Source organism: Anopheles coluzzii, chromosome 3 (genome assembly GCF_943734685.1).
Source record: "Anopheles coluzzii chromosome 3, AcolN3, whole genome shotgun sequence".
NCBI classification, from domain to species: Eukaryota; Metazoa; Arthropoda; class Insecta; order Diptera; family Culicidae; genus Anopheles; species Anopheles coluzzii.
In genome coordinates this window covers 50,421,965-50,442,299 of record NC_064671.1, presented here as the reverse complement: position 1 = coordinate 50,442,299, position 20,335 = coordinate 50,421,965, and the positions used below count along the sequence as shown (strand labels likewise).

The 20,335-nt window shown below is 40.4% G+C and overlaps 3 protein-coding genes across 3 annotated transcripts; 2 read left to right on the top strand and 1 right to left on the bottom strand.

The window, feature by feature from the left end:
• Positions 1-303: 303 nt before the first annotated feature.
• LOC120958027 (28S ribosomal protein S9, mitochondrial) lies at positions 304-17,023 on the bottom strand. Its single transcript, XM_040380564.2, has 7 exons — positions 16,839-17,023; positions 16,374-16,760; positions 16,218-16,306; positions 15,898-16,142; positions 15,702-15,817; positions 566-728; positions 304-482 (listed from the first exon to the last, which is right to left on the bottom strand). Exons 1-7 carry the CDS (start codon positions 16,905-16,907, stop codon positions 391-393), a joined length of 1,161 nt encoding a protein of 386 aa, XP_040236498.2. The 5' UTR covers positions 16,908-17,023; the 3' UTR covers positions 304-390.
• On the top strand, positions 736-9,762 carry LOC120958022 (transient receptor potential channel pyrexia-like). Its single transcript, XM_040380558.2, has 3 exons — positions 736-3,855; positions 4,975-5,519; positions 5,700-9,762. The coding sequence occupies exons 2-3, from the start codon at positions 5,368-5,370 to the stop codon at positions 8,926-8,928; spliced, it is 3,381 nt and encodes a 1,126-aa protein (XP_040236492.1). The 5' UTR covers positions 736-3,855; positions 4,975-5,367; the 3' UTR covers positions 8,929-9,762.
• A 645-nt stretch (positions 17,024-17,668) lies between the features above and the next one.
• Positions 17,669-20,333, top strand: LOC120958025 (probable glutamine--tRNA ligase). Its single transcript, XM_040380562.2, has 2 exons — positions 17,669-19,313; positions 19,390-20,333. The coding sequence occupies exons 1-2, from the start codon at positions 17,804-17,806 to the stop codon at positions 20,196-20,198; spliced, it is 2,319 nt and encodes a 772-aa protein (XP_040236496.1). The 5' UTR covers positions 17,669-17,803; the 3' UTR covers positions 20,199-20,333.
• Positions 20,334-20,335: the final 2 nt, after the last annotated feature.

Genomic DNA, 20,335 nt, shown 5'->3' with positions numbered 1-20,335 from the left:
GCCGTAATCGATTCCGACGAAATCTGGATTTCTCCCATCACTAAACTGTAGGTTACACGTTTTGCATACATTTTTCAGAATTTTTATATGAACCATAAAAAAGATAAAGGAGTTTTGATTTGAATGAAAACCGTTACAATACCTGTCTTAATAATTTTATAAAATGCACATTTGCGATAAATGCAAAAACTTCATAAAATGGTCTCTAAATAGTATCATCGAAACCCCTGTAATTTGACACTATAGTCGTGTGAGAGTTAAAAATTGCCAAAGTTTACACTATTATAAATCACATGAAACACATTTTTTATCTCTACATTAGCGAAATTTATTCATTACCATATTTAATAAAAAACTATGATTCGCTTACATTCACAATACCATACGAAATTAACGTTTTTTCCAAGTGTACTTCCTTCGGGCACCGGCTTGACCAGGCTTCTTACGTTCTCGACGACGATAGTCACGAGTTAGCAAACCAGCTTAAAAAGTAGACTTATTTTCAGTAAATAATTCAAAACTATTTCAAAGAAAAGGGCAAATAAATAAAAGGGGGAATACTTACCAACACGCATTCGAGCAATCTGATCCTCGTCGACAAAACTACGTAATGCCATCGCAATACCCCAACGCACAGCGCCTGCCTGTGATGACGGCCCGCCACCAGAAACGTTTGCAGTAACATCAATTTTTCCATACATTTTAGTAAACAGCAGAGGGAAAAGAACCTAATGAAAAAATGATAATTTTCTATTAGGAACCATATTGATTTCAGTGGAACACTTTTTTTTTGAAAAAACCAGAATATATATGGTACATTTGGACGATCTACGACGAATCCTTCTGTGTGTGTTAACTTTCCTTAACCCAATTCCTGGCATTCGGCTACCAGGGTAGCAAAATCGATTTTGATTGCTTATTGATCAGATTCTAGGAAACCGATTGACTTTAAATTAGGAATGTGTATGTAAACATATTACAGTCTTACTTTGAAAATTTTCATTGCTTTTTGTTTTTTAATACCTATTTTTTAGAATATTTTGTTTTGCAATACCCATATATTCCAGGTAATCGGGCTACACGGGTTGCCTGTGACTTTGTTGATATTAGTGTCCTTTTACCATGACGTGTCGTAATGTAACGGTTTATGCGAAACTTTCTTTATCTTTTTGATTACTTATAGAAGAAATCTGAAAATATTTTGTTAGACGTGTAAATTATGTTAGGATAGTCGTGTGGGATGGGATGGGATGGGAGTACCTCGAGGGATAATACAGGCTCTTCCATCCAACTCCTATTCCGACATGTCCTCATCGTGCAGAGTGGTAACATGTGCCACCACATATCCAAGCATGGCAAAACGGTCACGACTACAGAAAGCTACAGAAAGCTATAGACGTGTAATATACTGTTCTATATACCCTGAAAGCCGTTTTGATTTGGACATTTTGGAAAGTACTGCAAACATTGTTTTAAACGATTTGTTTTTTTTTTTTGTCAATAATATCCTGTCGGTTTTGAAACTTTAAAGCATTATAAAGTAGCAATTAGAACCAATTTATGCAAAGTAATAGAAACTACATTAGTTTATTTTTATTTTCATCAGAATACAGTTCACGCTCGGTAATCCGCGCTTGATCGAGTGCAGCTACCACTGTTGATGGAGCTACCGGCTACCGTTTGTTGTAGCTAAATCCACCACCGACTATATTTTTACACTTGGACAGATCCTCCAGAAGTGCCAAGAGTGCCAGATCCCTACGCACCACCCGTTCATAGACTTCAAGGCGGCTTACGACACCACAGACCGGAATGAGCTATGGAACATCATGCAGCAGTACCATTTCTCTGGGAAGTTGATACGGCTGTTATAAGCCGCCATAAACGGGATGCAGTGCATGGTGAGAGTATCGAACTTGACGTCGGAATCGTTCGAATCTCACAGGGGTCTGAGGAAAGGTGACGGACACTCCTGCCTATTCTTCAACATCGCTCTGGAAGGTATCATTTGCGGCGCGGGGCTAGACAACGACATCCGTGGCACGATCCTCTACCGGTTTCTCTAATTTCTTGGATTCATGGATGACATCGACATCATCGGCAAGACGACAGTGAAGCTGTGTGAGGGGTACACCCAACTCAAACGCGAAGCAGCAAGAATTGGTTTGAGAATCAATGCGACGAAGGACCTGCTTGCAAGAGGCTCAGTCTGAGATAGGGCCCAACTGGGAAGTAGTGTATTAGTTGACGGCGACAATCTCGAGGTGGTAGCAGATTTCTGCTATCTTGAGATGGTCGTAGCTTCGGACAACTACATCAGCAGTGAAATCCGGAGACGCATTGTGCAGGGGAATCGTGCTTACTAATGACTGACTGCTGAGATCCAGAATACTTCGAGACCGCACGAAATGTGTGATATATCCAACATTGATTCCCGGTGCTCCTCTATGGACACTAGTCTTGGACCATTCGAACGGACGATGCAAAGGCTGTGGGCGTGTTTGAGCAACGCATCCTCTGGATCATCTTTGGCGTTCGAGCATGGAGCGTGGAGCAGAAGGATGAACCACCGACTTGCTGAGTTGTACGGCGAACCGAACATCCTGACGGTTACGAAGGCTGGCAGGATACGATGGCGGGACATGTTACAAGGTTTTCGTAGCCTATTCAGTATTGTATATTAGTTATCGATTTCGTCCCGACTGACGTAAACCCTTAATTGGAAACTGTCCAAGGTTCCGAAATTGATTGAGATTTGTATGGAGATTGGCAGATATGAGTAGCTAAGTATGAGTTATTAGTTACTAAGTAAATTTGGACTCCCTAGCAATCAAATGAAAGCTCGTTTTTGGGCCACCATTTTCAAAGCTTGTTTTTGACAAGCCTTAACATGACCAAAGAGGCGAATGATGCCAATCGGCTCAAAGTCTCTATAAAAATAAAGAAAATAAACATGACCAGCTACAATGAAATAAATCCATCAACCAAATGTGATCTATATATTTTCTTGATCATATTAGCCATCATAAAATGCACTGATTCCTAGGTTATATTTGATTTTTTAGACATGTTTTTTGTAATATGTTTTTTTTAATCTATTATTTATAATTCAAAATAATAAGTAGAACTATCATCATAAATGTATGAAAATTCATACGTGTGACAATACTTGAATATTTTATGGGAACCGTCATGCCCCATTTTCCTACCGATCTGTTTATTTCGGCAGCGAATCGTAAGAGACGAACCCAACGGGGAGAACATATTTATCTCTGTGTGTTAGTACACTCAAACGTATGTTTCCACAGGTCCATCCATCCATCCTATTGAAAGACGCATCCACCAACACGCTTAAACATTTGCTGTGGATCTCTTTCGCACTGCTGCTTTCCACTCGGTTATCTCTATTTGATCGGTTTAGATTGTTTCGACACGCTTCATCCCCGGATGGATTGTTATCACCCCGAAGAACAACTCAAAAATCAGTTGCTATATCTCACCAGTTCGTTGTTCACGACACCTGCAATGGGAGGGGGCCATGATATATGCTGATCTCTTGCCGTTTTGTGTATTTTGTATAGCACAGCGCACATACAACATCAAACAATCGTGGGACCGAGACGACACTCGGCACTGTTTTGAATCGGCCGCTAGTCTGACAGTTACCACCGTGCACGATCGTCGTGTGGCTGTGGACGACGGATGGTCAACTTTTCGAGCTCCGTCAGTGTGATCTGGTTGGCTAGGGGTGGTTGCGTCCAGTACATTATTGTCCCTTGTGTTATTTGTACGATCTTGATACGAAAGTTGTGCATAGCTTGCCGTTTATGCATTTCAACACAATTTAGCTTAAAGGTGTGTTTTCAACATTCGGAATCAATTATCCCTAAATAGTAATCACTTAAACTCGAATAAATAATCATATGTGTTAAATAATTTTTGGGTTGGTCAATCTAACAGTGTGTGCTACTCGTGCATCGCATAGCATGCATGCCACGAGATTTCAAATTGATTGCAGTTATATGCTATGTGCGCGTGTATGTGTTCGTGATAAGAAGAATTGATCGTGATTTAGTTCCGTGCCTTGCCGCCGCTTATTTTCTACATCCACAAGCTGCACAAACGAAATAGATTGTTTCCATTGTTGATCCCCTCATAATACATAAATTTTATCGTTGCTTTTTTATGACGGTTCCCACAACAAGAGGCGTGATAATCAAACATTGGTATTGAGTTGCATACGTTTTTCACAGTTCATCCCAGTGCAATTATTTGCCAAAACCCAATTCAAAATGTAAAACTAAAAGCTTTTCTTTCTTGTATTACCGGTTATCAATTATAATGCTTTTTTGCATGGTAACAAAGATGCAACACATGTTTTGCTACTATTGTCATATATCCCGGACCCATACACCGTCACCTTCATTATAATGTACATATTTTGAATAGCCTCACTCACAAATTGATAATATAAAATAGAGCTTGGAAATTTGTGTTTTTTCAAATAAAACCTTTTTTCCCAGTATAATATATATGATATATATAATAATATAATATATATAGTATTGTTTTTGTATGTCCATTTATACATATATTTATGTAGTCCATATTTATTAATATGGTTTTGAATGTACAGTTGTTTTTTTTTTATTTCACCGAGTTCCATCGAACATTTAGTACGGAGAAACTTTTTGGTTCGGGTAAGCGAAAAACATTTTTGTTGAATGACGATGCTTTAGATGCCCGACTGTAGCAACGAACCAAAGCGAGGTTTTTGTGTGTGTAAAAACTCGTTTCAAATACAAGTCAACACAAAATCAAGATTGGTCGGCTCTTCCGTTATATCTCCCACCCTGTCCATTATTTTGTTTTCTTTTTTGAATCGAGTTTTATGTATATCCGCAACTATAAACCTCCTCTCTTTCGCTCCTTTATAAATAAGCCTTGTATCTCTTTTTCGTCACTACATTTCAGATATAGTGCAGATCATTATCCCTCTAGCAAGTAAGCGCGATTCGATCAATAGCTGTCCACCTCTCGCGACATCATCCCGTAAAAATCAGATTGAGCTGGTCACAGGGGATTGAAAATAAAATACAAAACACAGCTACAAAAACAGCTTCAAACACCTCTACTACACGCAAGCTTTAGATGGAACGGATAGAATGAAATGTTACAACCGCACTATTCTAGTTCTAACGCCATTGCACGATCACCATTTAAAGCTGCCAAGCGCAACAATAACGTCTCTCGAAACAATAGAGCTCAACAAATTGAACTAACTGATTAAACAAACCACATTAAACATCAACAAAGTATCATCCGGCCCACCAACTTCTGGCTACCAGCTCTTGGCAGACGAACAAAATGGACAATTATGGCTTTAAAGATAGTGATAGTACAACAGCACCATCACCCCTTCCACCACCATCGACGCCACCAGTACGGCCGCCTAGAATATTTCGAACGATAAGCTGCATTGAGAATGGTTCCATTAAGTTTCCCCGTTTGAGTAGCAGGTTAGTGATTTCCGTAGAGCTTTTCTTATTAAAAAGTATAAGAAATGATGATTATTTGAAATAATTAAAAACAGTTTTAGCAACTTTTTTTAGAGTTTAAGTTAATATCCCATTGATTCAAACATTGCAAATGTGTAGCTCAGACAGGCTGTTAAGCAATCTACTTATTCTGAATTTTAGATTCAACGCTACATTGAAAAAGGATACTGGAGAGCAACCGATAGATCCAGAAGCAGCATTATCGGAGACGCTTATGAATGAGAATGGGCCTCGTAATGAGAATAGCACCAAGACTGCTAACATACAAAATAACATAAGCGATGTGACTGCTGGAATCAGACGCTCATCAGCAGACAATCATAACGTGTCTGCAGCAACAGTAAATGGAAGCTTTACCACCACCACAAATACTAACACCAAAACAACTGCATCACATAGTGGAACAGGTCAACCTAACGGTCGTAAATCGCACGTTGACTGTTATGAATACATGGAAGTAGGACCATCCCCTCCTGCCGAGGGCGCACCGAATCTATACGATAGCTACGACGAAAGTTACTCCGAATCCAGTGCCCAACTCTGTAATGACATCATCCGTATATCGCTCACAGAGCAGATGCGGCTTGCAGGTGGTCGAGTGGCATTGCTTGAAAGTTTCGAACTCGACCTCACACTTGATTGTGCGGCAGTCGAGCATCTGCTGAATGGAACAGCAACACTCGCAACATCAGGGCCAGCAACGAATACCTCAACTACAACCTTTCCCACTAACAACAGTGTCAGCGTTGGAGGACAACAGCTTGAAAAAAATATCTGCTTTCTGTGGGCGGCATTTCTACGAAAGTTTCATCTACTTGATCAGTGTGTCCGACTCGGTGCCGATATCAACTTTTGCGACAGTAATGGTTTAACAGCGCTCCATCTCGCATCTTTCAGTGGGTGTACTGAATGTTGCGCATTTCTGATTCAGCATGGACTAGACGTTAATATGCAACCTAAATGGTACACTCCATTACACTGTGCCGCATTCGGTAATTCATTAGCTACCGCTGAGCTTCTAATTAAAAATGGTGCTCGCATTGACGTGCCAACCAACAAGCAACACTGTGAAGAATCGTTGCTTCACTGTGCCGTACGTTCAAATGCTATCGACTGTCTTCGATTCTTCATAGCCCACGGTTCAAATGTAAACGCACTAGAACGTAATGGAACGAACCCAATCCATCTTGCCGCCGACCTCGGCCACACCCAGTGTCTTGCTGCATTGCTAGAGTGTCCGAATGCCGATCCCAACATCCGTATTCAGCAAGGGGATAAGCAGATGACTGCGTTGCACCTTGCCGCAGACGAGGGTAATTTGGACTGCGTTACCCAACTGCTAGCACGAGGCGCGGACGTCCGCGCTCGTAATCATCGTGGTTTTACGCCGCTACATTTGGCAGCTCGCAGTGGAAGTGCAGATTGTGTCGAGGCCCTACTAAAACTTGGTGGATGTGATCCGAATATGGCCGATTTCGATCAACGTACGCCACTACACGCTGCAGTCAGCAAATCCGATACTGCCGTCGAAATGATTGAGACACTAATTGCATGGGGTGCTAATGTCAACCAGCGCGATGTGTACGGATTTACCGCACTGCATCTTGCGGCATTAGATGCACTAGGTCCTTGCGTAGAAACATTGCTTTACCACGGTGCGGATGTCACAATGAAATCCAGGAAGGGAACTAGCGCTCTCAACATTATAAGTCGTAAAACTCCGGCATCTCTAGGAGTCATACAATGCAAACTTGATGCTGCTATCACTCTGACACACTCCCAGGATTCATCCAGCCGGGAGGTGGAATTAGAACTAGATTTTCGCAGTATCCTGCAACATTGCCACCCAAGGGAAATTAGCTATCTAAATACATTTGTGGACGATGGACAAAAGGAATTTTTGCAACATCCGCTCTGCTCAGCTTTTCTCTACATTAAGTGGAACAAAATACGCAAATACTATATCGCGCGATTGCTTTTCTGTTTCACATTTGTGCTCTTTCTAACACTGTACGTGCTCACAGCACTAGCGCATAATTGCTATAACGGCAGCAAGGACATGAAGGAAACTATTCAGGAACAGGAGCTTTGTCAAAAACAATCCATCTTTGGAGATATGCTACGCAATAACCCATTCGTAATTGAGATGCAATGGATGGTTCTAGTGGCAATCACAGCAATTGAAATTTGTCGTAAGATCTATGGCATCACTGGCTATACTTCGTTAAAACATTACGTAACACAAACAGAAAATGCGATCGAATGGTTCATCATACTGAGCGTATTTGTTATCTCTTACATCTACACTAAAAGGACCTACACTTGGCAGAATCATGTAGGAGCCTTTGCAGTACTGCTTGGTTGGACGAATCTGATGCTTATGATAGGTCAGTTACCCGTTTTCGGTGCGTATGTCGCCATGTATACCAAAGTGCAGGTTGAATTTGCCAAACTTTTCATGGCCTATTCATGTATGTTGATTGGCTTCACAATCAGCTTTTGTGTCATCTTTCCATCTTCTTCTTCGTTTGCTAATCCTTTCATGGGATTTATCACTGTACTAGTGATGATGACGGGGGAACAAGACCTTGAATTGCTGATCAATGATCCTGATGGCAAGGATCCACCGTTTCTTCTTGAAATTAGCGCTCAGATTACTTTTGTGCTGTTTTTATTGTTTGTCACAGTCATTCTGATGAACTTGCTCATTGGTATAGCTGTGCACGATATACAAGGATTGAAAAAAACGGCCGGTCTGTCAAAATTAGTCCGGCAAACGAAACTGATTTCCTACATCGAATCTGCTCTTTTTAATGGTTGGCTACCAAACTGGCTGCGCAATTTACTTTACTACACGGCGCTGGTCTCGCCACAAGCTTACCGTGTTGTGTTAAGCGTCAAACCTCTCAATCCCGGCGAAACAAGACTTCCCCGGGATATCATGATGGCCGCATATGAGGTAGCGAAGCAGAAAAAACACTATGTCAGAAAGAGTTTCTCAACACTACGTCGTGATGTGTCTTACGATCCTCAAAAAAACGCACTAATAGTGAATGGGATGCAGTCAAAAACGTACAAACGCACAGATAGTAGCTGTAATGTATCCAACTGTCGCCGAGCTGCTCACACAGGAATGGGAGTAGCCAGCACAAATAATGATCATACAACAAAGTTTGGATACGTCTATGACACACCAACGCTGTATGGTCTCACCAATAAGTTAGACGAACATAATGACTATATTGGTAACATTGCAACAGAGATTGCAGAACTACGATCAACAATCGAGGAGAATCAGCAGATGCTGCGGCAGGTGCTCGAATTACTAAGCAAAAGTCAAACACACAACATTCAATCGAATCAATTATAATACCGATTAAATGTGGTGATAACGTCATCTTCACACCGTCCAATATAAGGTGCATCTGCTATATAGTGTTGTATGGCGCTACTCTCTAACCTGAAGGGGACTTTCTTTGATTTTTTTTATAAGCTAAAACGTAGACGCAATTGCGTTCGTTTATACAGTATCCGCAGTGACGTCATTTAGATGTGATTTTCCATAGAATGTAGTAGATAGCTATAGCAGTGTAACTCAGTTTTTAAATTTTTAATCACAAATAGTATCATCATTACCACAAATAATAGAACAGATAATAACTACACTGTCATACCTGTTCTGCATCAAATTATTGTCAAAATTATTAATAACATTAGCATTCTTTGTTAAATGTTTTCATGTTGAACGATTGACCAACCTTTATCGAAAACGGTTTATCATTTCTTTTTTTTTCGATTTTATTGTCATTAAGGTCCATGGCATTGCTTCGTCGGATGTGAATTTATCGGAAGGCCAGTCAGATTTTATATGGGATTTAACAGATAATGTAGGACGTGCGATTTCGTCGTACGACGGAATAATTTTATTTTTTAATTCGTCGGATCGTCGCATCCGATTTTATCTGGCAATGTAATTATGTAGGAACAACATGAAATTAATTTTTGTATAATAGTGAAACAATTGGAATTATACAAATAATCGCAATATGAACCGAAATAGCATGTGACAGCAACGTCCGATAAAATCGCATCAGATGGGTACTGCCACGGGCCTAAGGCACTATACCAGGGTATCGTATTTTAATAAAATCAAATGTGATTGCAATAAAAAACATCGTGCATATAATGCATCGTAGAATACTCATTTAAGATATTGTTCATTCAATTGTTTTCCGAAATTTGTGGAAAGTTTGTATAAATTAATATAAATAACCAGCCCGCACACAGTACATGTTCAGTCTCAAATGCCTACTAATGTCTTAGCTGAACCAAAAAAAAAAGATTCGCAAACAGTTTTCCATTTCCATGACACAATTCTTCTGTAGACTCGAAAATGGCGATATTATGAACGTGTATCCTTAACACTTATTTTTACCGTTTAGAAATCCTTTAAACCAATGTTATCCCCACGCGCAGGGTTCCCAAAAATACACCTGTTTCCAGCTACGTTCAAATCTCGTGCCGTTTGCATTGAATCACAAAGCGCCTGCTTCCAATCGCATACCACTACGATCGAATGTGTGCAAACCATGGTTGAATCGCGTTCGACTACGATCGAATCGTGTGCCGCTACCATTTGATTTCTGAAAGGTAGGACCAAGGTCCTTGAAAGAGAACAGGTCGAAGCGTTTAGAGTAAAATGACAGAAAGCCATGGGAAAATTTTGACAGTTAAAGTGAACATTGTTTATGTTTAGCGATGGACGTTGCTATGGAGCGAATGGTAGTTTTGTTCAGCATTTTGCACTCATTTCCTTTTAGAATATTATAAGAAATAGAATCTAATTAGAATATTACATGGCTGATTGAATCCATGGATCTCATTTATCATTCGTCGCCGGGTTATAAGTAAAGGATGGTATGCATATTGTATCAGTGTGTGTCGATTGGATGTTTCATTTTACTCTCAGTGTTTCATTGAAAGTAAATAGGACTTCTTTTACCCAGTTGGAACATGTTAAACTTTTCGTTTTCCCAGCAGGACCGTTGAAAACGGTAGTGGTTTGTGGTCACGGAATGGCAAACAATCAAAAAGATTATCAACGTTTCTGAACACAGAGTAGACTGCAATTACGCCTCCTTAATTCTCCAGAAGTGATTGACCACAAGAAATTTAACCAATATAATCTTCCTAATAGTAAATTCGTCCACTTTTCCGCGTTAACTATTACCCGTTTGTTTGTAAACACTTTTTCATGAAACTGTCAAAAGCGACCTGAAAATGGCAACCTAGCAACGGGCTTTGCATCGACCTGTTCTCCTTAACCGCGCGGCTACATGAGGTGAAATATACAGCGAAATGAACTATTTGACAGGCGAAATATCTGACGGATAACGCATCACAGCAACCAGCTGATGTGCAATGCAAACAAATAACGTGTACAAAATCGTAATTAAATCCATTAAATAACTTCAATATTGAGTATTTCTTCAATTTTCAGTCAACAGATTATAATTTCTTCCAATTAGGGAATGTTCTGCTTGAGAAGATATTATTTTTAATAGAATTTCGAAAGCGGATGTTGTGTCTCTCCCAACCCTTTAGCTGTACCTGTCAGATATTTCACCTGTCAAATAGTTCATTTCGCTGTATATTTCACCTCATGTAGCCGCGCGGTAATAGATCTTGGGTAGGACATAGCAAACTGTTTGTTTACGTTTGAAAGCTGTTTCTTTCTTCGCCCATGGAATTTTTTTTGGACAATTCTAATGGTAATTGTTCATTGATTACAGGTAAAAACCACGAATTATTGAAAACAAGGATTTTACCATTAACATGGAACACCGAATATTACTTGAAAACAAGGATTTTACATGTAATCAGTGAATAATTAACTTTTATTAGAATTTTACAAACGAATTGCCATCGACGAAGAAGGAAGCAGTTTGCAAACGTAAACAAACAGTTTACTATGCTCTACCTTTCAGAAATCCAATGGTAGCGGCACACGATTCGGTCGTAATGACACATGATTCAACCGTAGTGAAACGCGATTCAACCATGGTTGTACGCATTCAATCGTAGTGGCATGCGTAGATGGCGGTTTGCATAGATAACCAAAAACCTTCAATTTTTTTACGTCCGGTTTCTCGTCATGGCAGTATTCAGCAGGAGTACTGTCTCTCGTCAGAGCTTCGGTTGGGCTTCGGTTTGTGACGTACACCGCCGTCAGTACAGCTTCTCCCCACATCACCTTGGGAGCTCCAGATTCAATTAACATAGCTCTCATTTTCTACACAATTGTTCTGTTGAATCTTTCTGCAACTCCATTGTGTTGTGGTGTGTAGCCAACGGTCGATTCAACTTGTATTCCTTGCTGTCTGTAGTATGCATGCTGCTCATTTGAAAAATATTCTCTACCTAAGTCGCAACTCAAGTTTTCAATCTTTGATCCAAATTTCGCAGTTGGCATTGCCTCATATACTTTGAAATATTCGAAAACTTTATCCAATTCCAATTCACCAGTAACATCCTTTGCAAACATAGCCGCTTCAGGTGTTACACAGCTCTTTTTTAAAAAAATACAGACTTCCTCGCAGTTTTGCTTCTCCTATTTGTTCTCCGTTCTTGAACAACATAGCTCGGTCTGGCATGAAGTCTACCTTCACTCCGGATTTCAACAAATGGGACAATGACATCAAGTTGTATTTCAAATTTTTCACCAACAACACATGTCCCAGCGATAGCATCAACACATTTCCATTCACGTGAACTTTCCCTTTCACGGTACCTGCTTTTGTTCTGAGAAGTTTTTCACAATTCTTGGCACTATCGATTACCACTGGTACATCAAACTAGCTTGTTTCGTGAAAAATTTCTTCATCACACGCCATATGACGACTCGCTCCCGAATCCAAAATCCATTCAATTTCCGATGGCTTCTTTGATCTGGGTATTCCTCCTCGAGTTGACATCAAAACAACCTCTCTGTCAACCGGTACAGTTGCAACCTGAGCTTTATCAAGTTTGCTTCTGTTCTTAGGACATGCAAATTTATTGTGCCCTAAATGGCCGCACAAAAAAACGTTTTCCTTAAAACATGATTTTTTCTTTTGTGGACTTTGCTGCAAACCCTGCTTCAGAATCCACACTAACGCCATTTTCACTTCCGGATCGCTTTTGTTCCTCAGCCAATAACCGTGCCTTCACTATGTCCAACTTCAACTGGTTTTCCTCAATGTTTTCCTATGCAGTCGTCACAACATCATATGAATACAGCAATGACATGAACAGCTAACTTATCACGTCCGTTTCTGATACAGTTGCTCCAGCCTATTTCAACTGGCGGATTAACTGATCAAACACTCGAAAATGATCCATAAGTAGCGTTCCTTCCGACAGCTTCAACACAGCAAGCGATCTTCGCACGTAGTTTTGACACGCGAATCCTTGCTTCGCAAATGTCTTTTCAACTGCTCGCTGCGTTGCATCCTTTGGCTCATCGTCTTTCAACATCTCCTTCAAACCATGGGCTGTCATCTGAGTTTCAACACGAAACTTCCACAGATCGTAACCTTCTCCAGCAAATTGATTAATTCCCACCTTAGCTACACTTGACATTTTCTTTTACGCCAATACGTCTTTTTCGGGAAAATTTTTCTAGGAATTCACAACAGTTTTCACAACAAAAAATAAATTCACAACTTTTTCAAGGACTTCGAAAATAATCTTCACTACTTTGAACTCACCCTAGGACGATACCCATGCAGACCATAACCTAAAGACAAAGACGTCCCGCAGTATTATTGTTAACTCGGACGACTTAGTAACATGCCCGTCATAGGTTCAAACCTCGTATGAGCCGTAGCCCTAAGCAAATATTGACTATCCGGCTTCGTGGTTCTTAATAAGTCTCGAAACCCTATATAGGCCGGCATGACCGGCTACACCTTAAAGAAGGTTATTTGTTGCAGTAACTTTTTTGTAAAAATATTGCCACGATATTTTTATATATTCGGACTCACAGTGGCGGACCTAACGCAGGACACGTATAGTGGCGTCCACCTAAAGTCAGACACCTCATGTTTTTAACCTTTTATCTGACTTTGCAGCACCATGGACAGTTCCCTAAACCACTTATCGGAAAACTTTCTTCTTACGTCTTCGAAGACACTCTTTAGCTATGCACATGCAAAAAATCAGACCGATATCTTTTAAAATCTCGAAACACCAATCATAAATGTGATAAAATGTATACAGGCGGTCCCCGAGATACACGGTACCTCTTATACGCGGATTCGGAGATACGCGGTTTTCTAAATTTGAAAGTTCTTTGAGCAAATTGTACTGATTTGACACATCAATTGTAAATTGCCAAATAATTTCCGTTTCGATCGAATGTTCAAAACTATTTCAAAAGGTTTAAAACAGTTATATTCAGTCAGAATCATATCAAATACAGGCGGTCCCCGAGATACACGGTTAATGGGGACCGAAAACGGCCGCAAAATACCGCGTATCTCGAATTTCCGCGTAAGTCGAATCTCGTGATTTCCAGCTAAAATATCACAAATTTTCGTGTAATTTTGCAAGTAGGGGGCGGTTTTAGTCACTTTATGAATTATTTGATATGATTCTGACTGACTATAACTGTTTTAAACCATTTGAAATAGTTTTGAACATTCGATCAAAACGGAAATTATTTGGCAATTTGCAATTGATGTGTCAAATCAGTACAATTTGCTCAAAGAATTGTCAAATTTAGAAAACCGTGTATCTCCGAATCCGCGTATAAGAGATACCGTGTATCTCGGGGACCGCCTGTAATTCATAAAGTGACTAAAACCGCCCCCTACTTGCAAAATTACACGAAAATTTATGATATTTTAGCTGGAAATCACGAGATTCGACTTACGCGGAAATTCGAGATACGCGGTATTTTGCGGCCGTTTTCGGACCCCATTAACCGTGTATCTCGGGGACCGCCTGTAAAATGTATACGGTCCACTGAAAGTCGGACAGTCTTCATTTCGAAGCAAAATTGTAACCTCGTAATTTTCCAATATTAGCTTATATGATACAAAATTATTTAATATCAGATATTATTGACCCATCGACTATTTCGGGTAGTCATCAGCGTATTATATAACCTAGGTCAAACGCTCTATGGCCTTAATCAGCCAAATACTGTTTCTGCAAGGTTCCAAAAAAAGTACAGTCAGAATTCAATAGTTGAACGCTTTTTAGTTGGCAGGATTTTTAGTTGAACGCTCGATAGTTGGCTTACAATTCAAATAAAAAACATACGTTTGTATGCGAATCCCAGTTTTTGAAAAGTTCACAAAAATCTCATGGCTTGTCGAGAAAATTTTCAGAAACTTTTTGTAAGAAAAAACGAGCCAACTAAAAAGCACAAATTCAATAGTTGGCAGGGAATCGAAGTTCAACCAGTGAGTTCGAACTGTATATCAATGTAACCAGGGTCAGTCGGAGACAGAAAGAGGAAGTCGCTTTTGTTTTTTTTGTTTATAAAATTATTTAGTAGTCCAGTTACACGCAAAACTGCGATGGAAACAATTTAACATGAAAATATATCGATTTTCACTCGATATGGTTAAATCGTGTTGACAGACACATCACGACGTGCGTCGAAATAGAAATTTTTCTACTTTGACGCTGCGTCATGCGTTGTTAACGCATAGGTCTGTCAAATCCCATACATTTTGGGAAAATCGTAACGCATTGCGTCGGAACGAGTACCGCTCTCTAACTGGGATATTTTTACTTTCCAGTTCGGGGACGATGTTCGTTAACTGAAATGAAAATTATAACCATCAATGGAATCAAATAAAAACCATTCTCATGGTTTTTCTTTTTCCATTCGCCGTTAAAGACGACGTTTAAGTGATTTTTAACTGGGATCCATCCCAGTTAGCGAACATCCAGTTAAAAAAACATTTCAGTTAAAAAGCATCCAGTTACCGAACACTTACTCTATGTACGATATAAAGAATGACTATTTTTCATTGCTCGCGGCCAACAAAAAGTAAAATGCTTTGCTCAACATTTCTAGCGTATTCTGCATTTGACCCATCCTGCAATTAATTAATTAATTAATTAAAATTTAAAAAAAACACCACTTACCTGTTCGCGTTGTTGTGTATTTCCTACGCTGCGAAGGTCTTGTCCGTTCACTTCAATTTTCCCAGTTCCTGGAAATTTAAGCGTCACATCCCCGCGTGCTGTTTTACGCAAGCATTCTACAGGAATGGAATGTGTGTATTACTTGAATTAGCTATCCATTAGAACAAACGGAAACTGAAAATATATATATATATACCATATATTGTCACACACTGCCGCCCATCTTCGTCGTGTTGCGGTACAGGGATGGTATCGTTGTCGAGTTTCGAAATTAGTGGTTTTCTATATTCAAACACAAAATCTTTCACACGATCAGACAGTGGATGAGCTTCGAGGCGATTCATTGCACTGATGAAATTGTCGTACTCAATGTCGGAAATTGTTTCCACAATTTTCTTTTCCAGCAATTCTTTTGGTAACCATTCAGATCCGGTGGTGTCTCTGTGATATAAAAGAAGCTTGTATTATATTTACTCATTTACTCACTTGTATTCAAACAATTACTTTGTTACTTACATTTTCTTTCCCACTGAATCCAAAGATTTGCCTTTCATTCGGGTTGAATCCTCTAGTGCGTTCAATTTGTTAATATTTTCAACCACATCCTAGAAAATATGCATTAAAATCATTGCATTGTTTTACGAAATCCATTACAGTGGCCGTAAGACTTACAAACAGCAATTGAAAGAAGTTCGGACGCCCCGTGTAAAATAAAGGATGGAATGGTCGACCAGTTTCATCGAATTCAGCGCCCTTTTTTCTAGGAATAAATTCTTCCGGAGGTTTCATTGTCGGCCGTGCTGCCGGATCATACAGGCCTGACGGAAACAAATATTGCACCGCCTGGTCGATGTCTTCTTGGGTAAAGGATTCCACGTCTGCTCCCATCATGTTGGCAAGATGTCTTTTACCAAGCTTGTACTCTAGTCGTGCAGTTTCCATACAACTTTCATATTCTTTGGCTCGTTCTAAATAAGCCTTCATTGCTTTACTTATTTTAGCCTTTTGAACACTTTCCACATCTTCGGCCTTATTAACACTCGAAAGATGAAAATGAGACTGCGAATGTAATGTAACAAATTGTCCACATATTACGTCTGTTCCGACCTTTATTCGAAACATGATTGGTGTACTTACCGAAGTATTAATAATCAAAGATTGCCGTGGAAGCGTAGATCGCAGTCCGCGAATTACAATTGAAAACATCTCGCTCAGTTTAAGCTGTAAAGTTATTAAATAACAGGTATTTTGCAGCCGGTGCACGTTGTGTTGCTGGTTTGTTGTTATTTTCCGATAGTTGACGTTTATTCATGCACAGTTCACGGCTACACAACGCATAGCACCATCTCTCCACAACCGTGCAACTATTGTGTTTGTGAAAGTCGCGTGATAAACTACAGTGGAACGCCGTTTAGGTAGCGGTAATCGCTCCTACGGGCGTGCGGGAAGGCGTACGGAAAAATCAATAATCAATCAGCACATTTTTTAAATTATAAGCTTTCTTTGTACAACATGAAAGTGCAGTTAATATAAGGCCGAAAATACACGACGCGAGGTTTTCTCGGCCGCGGTACTCTCGTATAACATTTCAGTTGTCATATCTGCCTCACCTGCAATCTTGCTCGCAGAGATACCCACCACGAGCATAAAAAAATTCTGGGGTCCCTCATTGACGCCCCCCCCCCGCAATTGATTCAAACTCCATACAAAAAGTTGACTAGAATCGTGAAAGGCCCCATTCTTATGGAAAAACATGAAGTTACTAAAAACTGGCTAGGCTTTACCAAAACATAATTTAAATTTCAAACAAAAATCAGAAATTTGTGATAAAATATATACTACGACTCATGATCCGTGTTATTCGAGCGAGCGTCAAAATCAGCGTTCCCCTATGATCAGTGTTTCAGTTAATCTGGCCACCCTGAAAATGTCTTCGGTTTTCGATTTTCGCAGTGCCGTATAGAAAAGGTAATACCGTTCACTGTCACTTATTTCATCATACGTGTTCGCGCTAGCAAAATTTCTCCTTTTGTTTTAGTTTTAATTAACAATCCAGATTTATACATAAATCTTATTTTCAGCTAAAACATTAGTGTACCACGATGGAACATCTCGTTTCTCTCGGTCTAAATGAGCAAAAAATCAAGGAAACGCTTAAAAACGCAACCCTTACTAGCACAATTACACGTGCCTTCTCTTACGTCCCGCCGGGTGTGGAGTTAAGTTCAGCACAAAAACCGCTGATATTTCAGGCATGCTCAAAGATAAAACCGCAGACGGCTCACCATTTGGAACTTATAGTGAGAAAAATTTTGGATAACAGTTTGGACACTAGTCTACGTGTTGACACCGCACTGGAATATGTTCTGGCTAACGTGACGAAAGCCACTATTGACGAAGCTACTTTCGATGCGGCTTGCGGTGTGGGAGTAGTTGTGACACCGGAAGAAATCGAGCGGGCGGTTGAAATAACCGTTGCCAAATATCGTAGCGATATCGTCGACCAACGTTATCGTTTTAATGTCGGAAAATTGTTGAGCGAAATTCGAAGTGCTTTGCCATGGGTGGATGGTAAAGCCCTTAAAAGTGAGGTGGATGTGCAAATGTTTGATTTACTTGGCCCCAAAACGGATGCCGATGGCGAGAAAGTGGGTAAAAAACGTCGGGAAACCCCAGCCTCAGATACTGCACCCAAAGCAACCTCTGTCGTTGAACCATCAGCCGTCAATGCTAATAATCGACCAGAAGGCCCTCGAACGATGGTTGATCTGATGCGTAATGTCGATTTCCATCGTCCAGGCGAAAATTTCAAAACTGATGGGTATATTATTACACCCGATACGGAACGTCTCTTGAAGGAACATGTACAGCGAACTGGTGGCAAAGTGCGTACCCGCTTCCCTCCTGAGCCGAATGGAATTCTGCACATTGGCCACGCTAAAGCTATCAACATCAACTTTGCTTACGCGGCAGCGAACGATGGCATCTGCTTCCTTCGTTACGATGACACCAATCCCGAGAAGGAAGAGGAAAAATTTGTTAAAGGCATACGCGACATTGTCGAATGGCTCGGTTATAAGCCATTCAAAATTACTTACTCTTCGGACTACTTCCAACAGTTGTACGAATTTGCTGTGCAGCTCATAAGAAAAGATATGGCTTACGTGTGTCATCAAACTGCTGATCAAATGAAGGGATTTACAACCGAACCATCCAAGTGGCGTAATCGTCCAATCGAGGAAAGCCTGCAGCTGTTCGAAGACATGAAAAATGGGAAAATTGATGAAGGTGCGGCAACATTACGCATGAAAATCACGCTGGAGGAGGGAAAAATGGACCCGGTAGCCTACCGGATCAAGTTTATTCCACACCATCGGACCGGAACAAAGTGGTGCATCTATCCGACGTACGACTACACACATTGTTTGTGCGATAGTCTGGAGGATATCACCCATTCGCTTTGCACCAAGGAGTTCCAATCGAGAAGATCGTCGTATTATTGGCTCTGTAATGCACTCAATATATACTGCCCAGTGCAATGGGAATATGCGCGGCTTAATGTTAACTACACCGTAGTTTCTAAGCGCAAAATTAACAAGCTGATCACTGAAAGTAAGACTAAATATTCGATGTACAACGACGTGTAAATAATGTGTATGACATGGTCATTTGTTTTTTTTTTTTTCAGATATTGTTAACGACTGGGATGATCCTAGATTATTCACCCTGTCTGCTTTGCGACGCAAGGGTTATCCAGCCGAAGCAATCAACAATTTTTGTGCCCAGATGGGTCTCACCGGTGCCCAAACGTCCATTGACCCTGCTGCACTGGAAGCGTCTGCCAGAGATGTATTGAATCTAGCAGCATCACGTACAATGGCAGTACTAGAACCTCTGAAGATTACTATACTTGATTATCCGCATGACGGGCCAATTCAACTATCAGTGCCCAATTTTCCAAACGTGCCGGAGAAAGGCGAGCACATGATTTGGTTCGATCGTGTTGTATATATAGAGCGAACCGATTTCATGGAAAATGCTGACAAATCTTTCCGTCGACTAACGCCAGGACAGCCGGTTGGACTGAAATACATTGGTTCCATGCTTAGAGTAGAAAGTGTTGTTCGAAAATCGGGCACCGTCGAGGAACTAGTATGTCGCATAGAACCGTGTACTGCAACCGAAAAACCTAAAGCGTATGTACACTGGGTAGCTAAACCCTGTCCAGTAGAGGTACGTTTGTATGAGAAGCTGTTTATGCACAAGAACCCAGAAGACAGTAACGATGTTCCCAATGGGTTTTTGAGCGACTGTGCTTCGGACACGATTCGTTCACAGTGCGGCTATGTCGATGCACATGTCATGAACAGTAAAGTGTACGATAAATATCAATTCGAACGCATTGGTTACTTCTCCGTGGATCCGGATAGCAGAAACGGCCAGCTTGTTTTCAATCGTACCGTCACGCTTAAAGAAGATACTGGTAAAAATATTTAGATTGACAAATCAAGCCCGTTTCAATCTTGCAGTCATTATGATACGATTGGAGGAAATATTAAACCAGTTATGGAGATGTTTGCATGTGGTAAATGCTACAATAATAGAAAGAAAAGAAAAATGTTCGTGAAGTGATT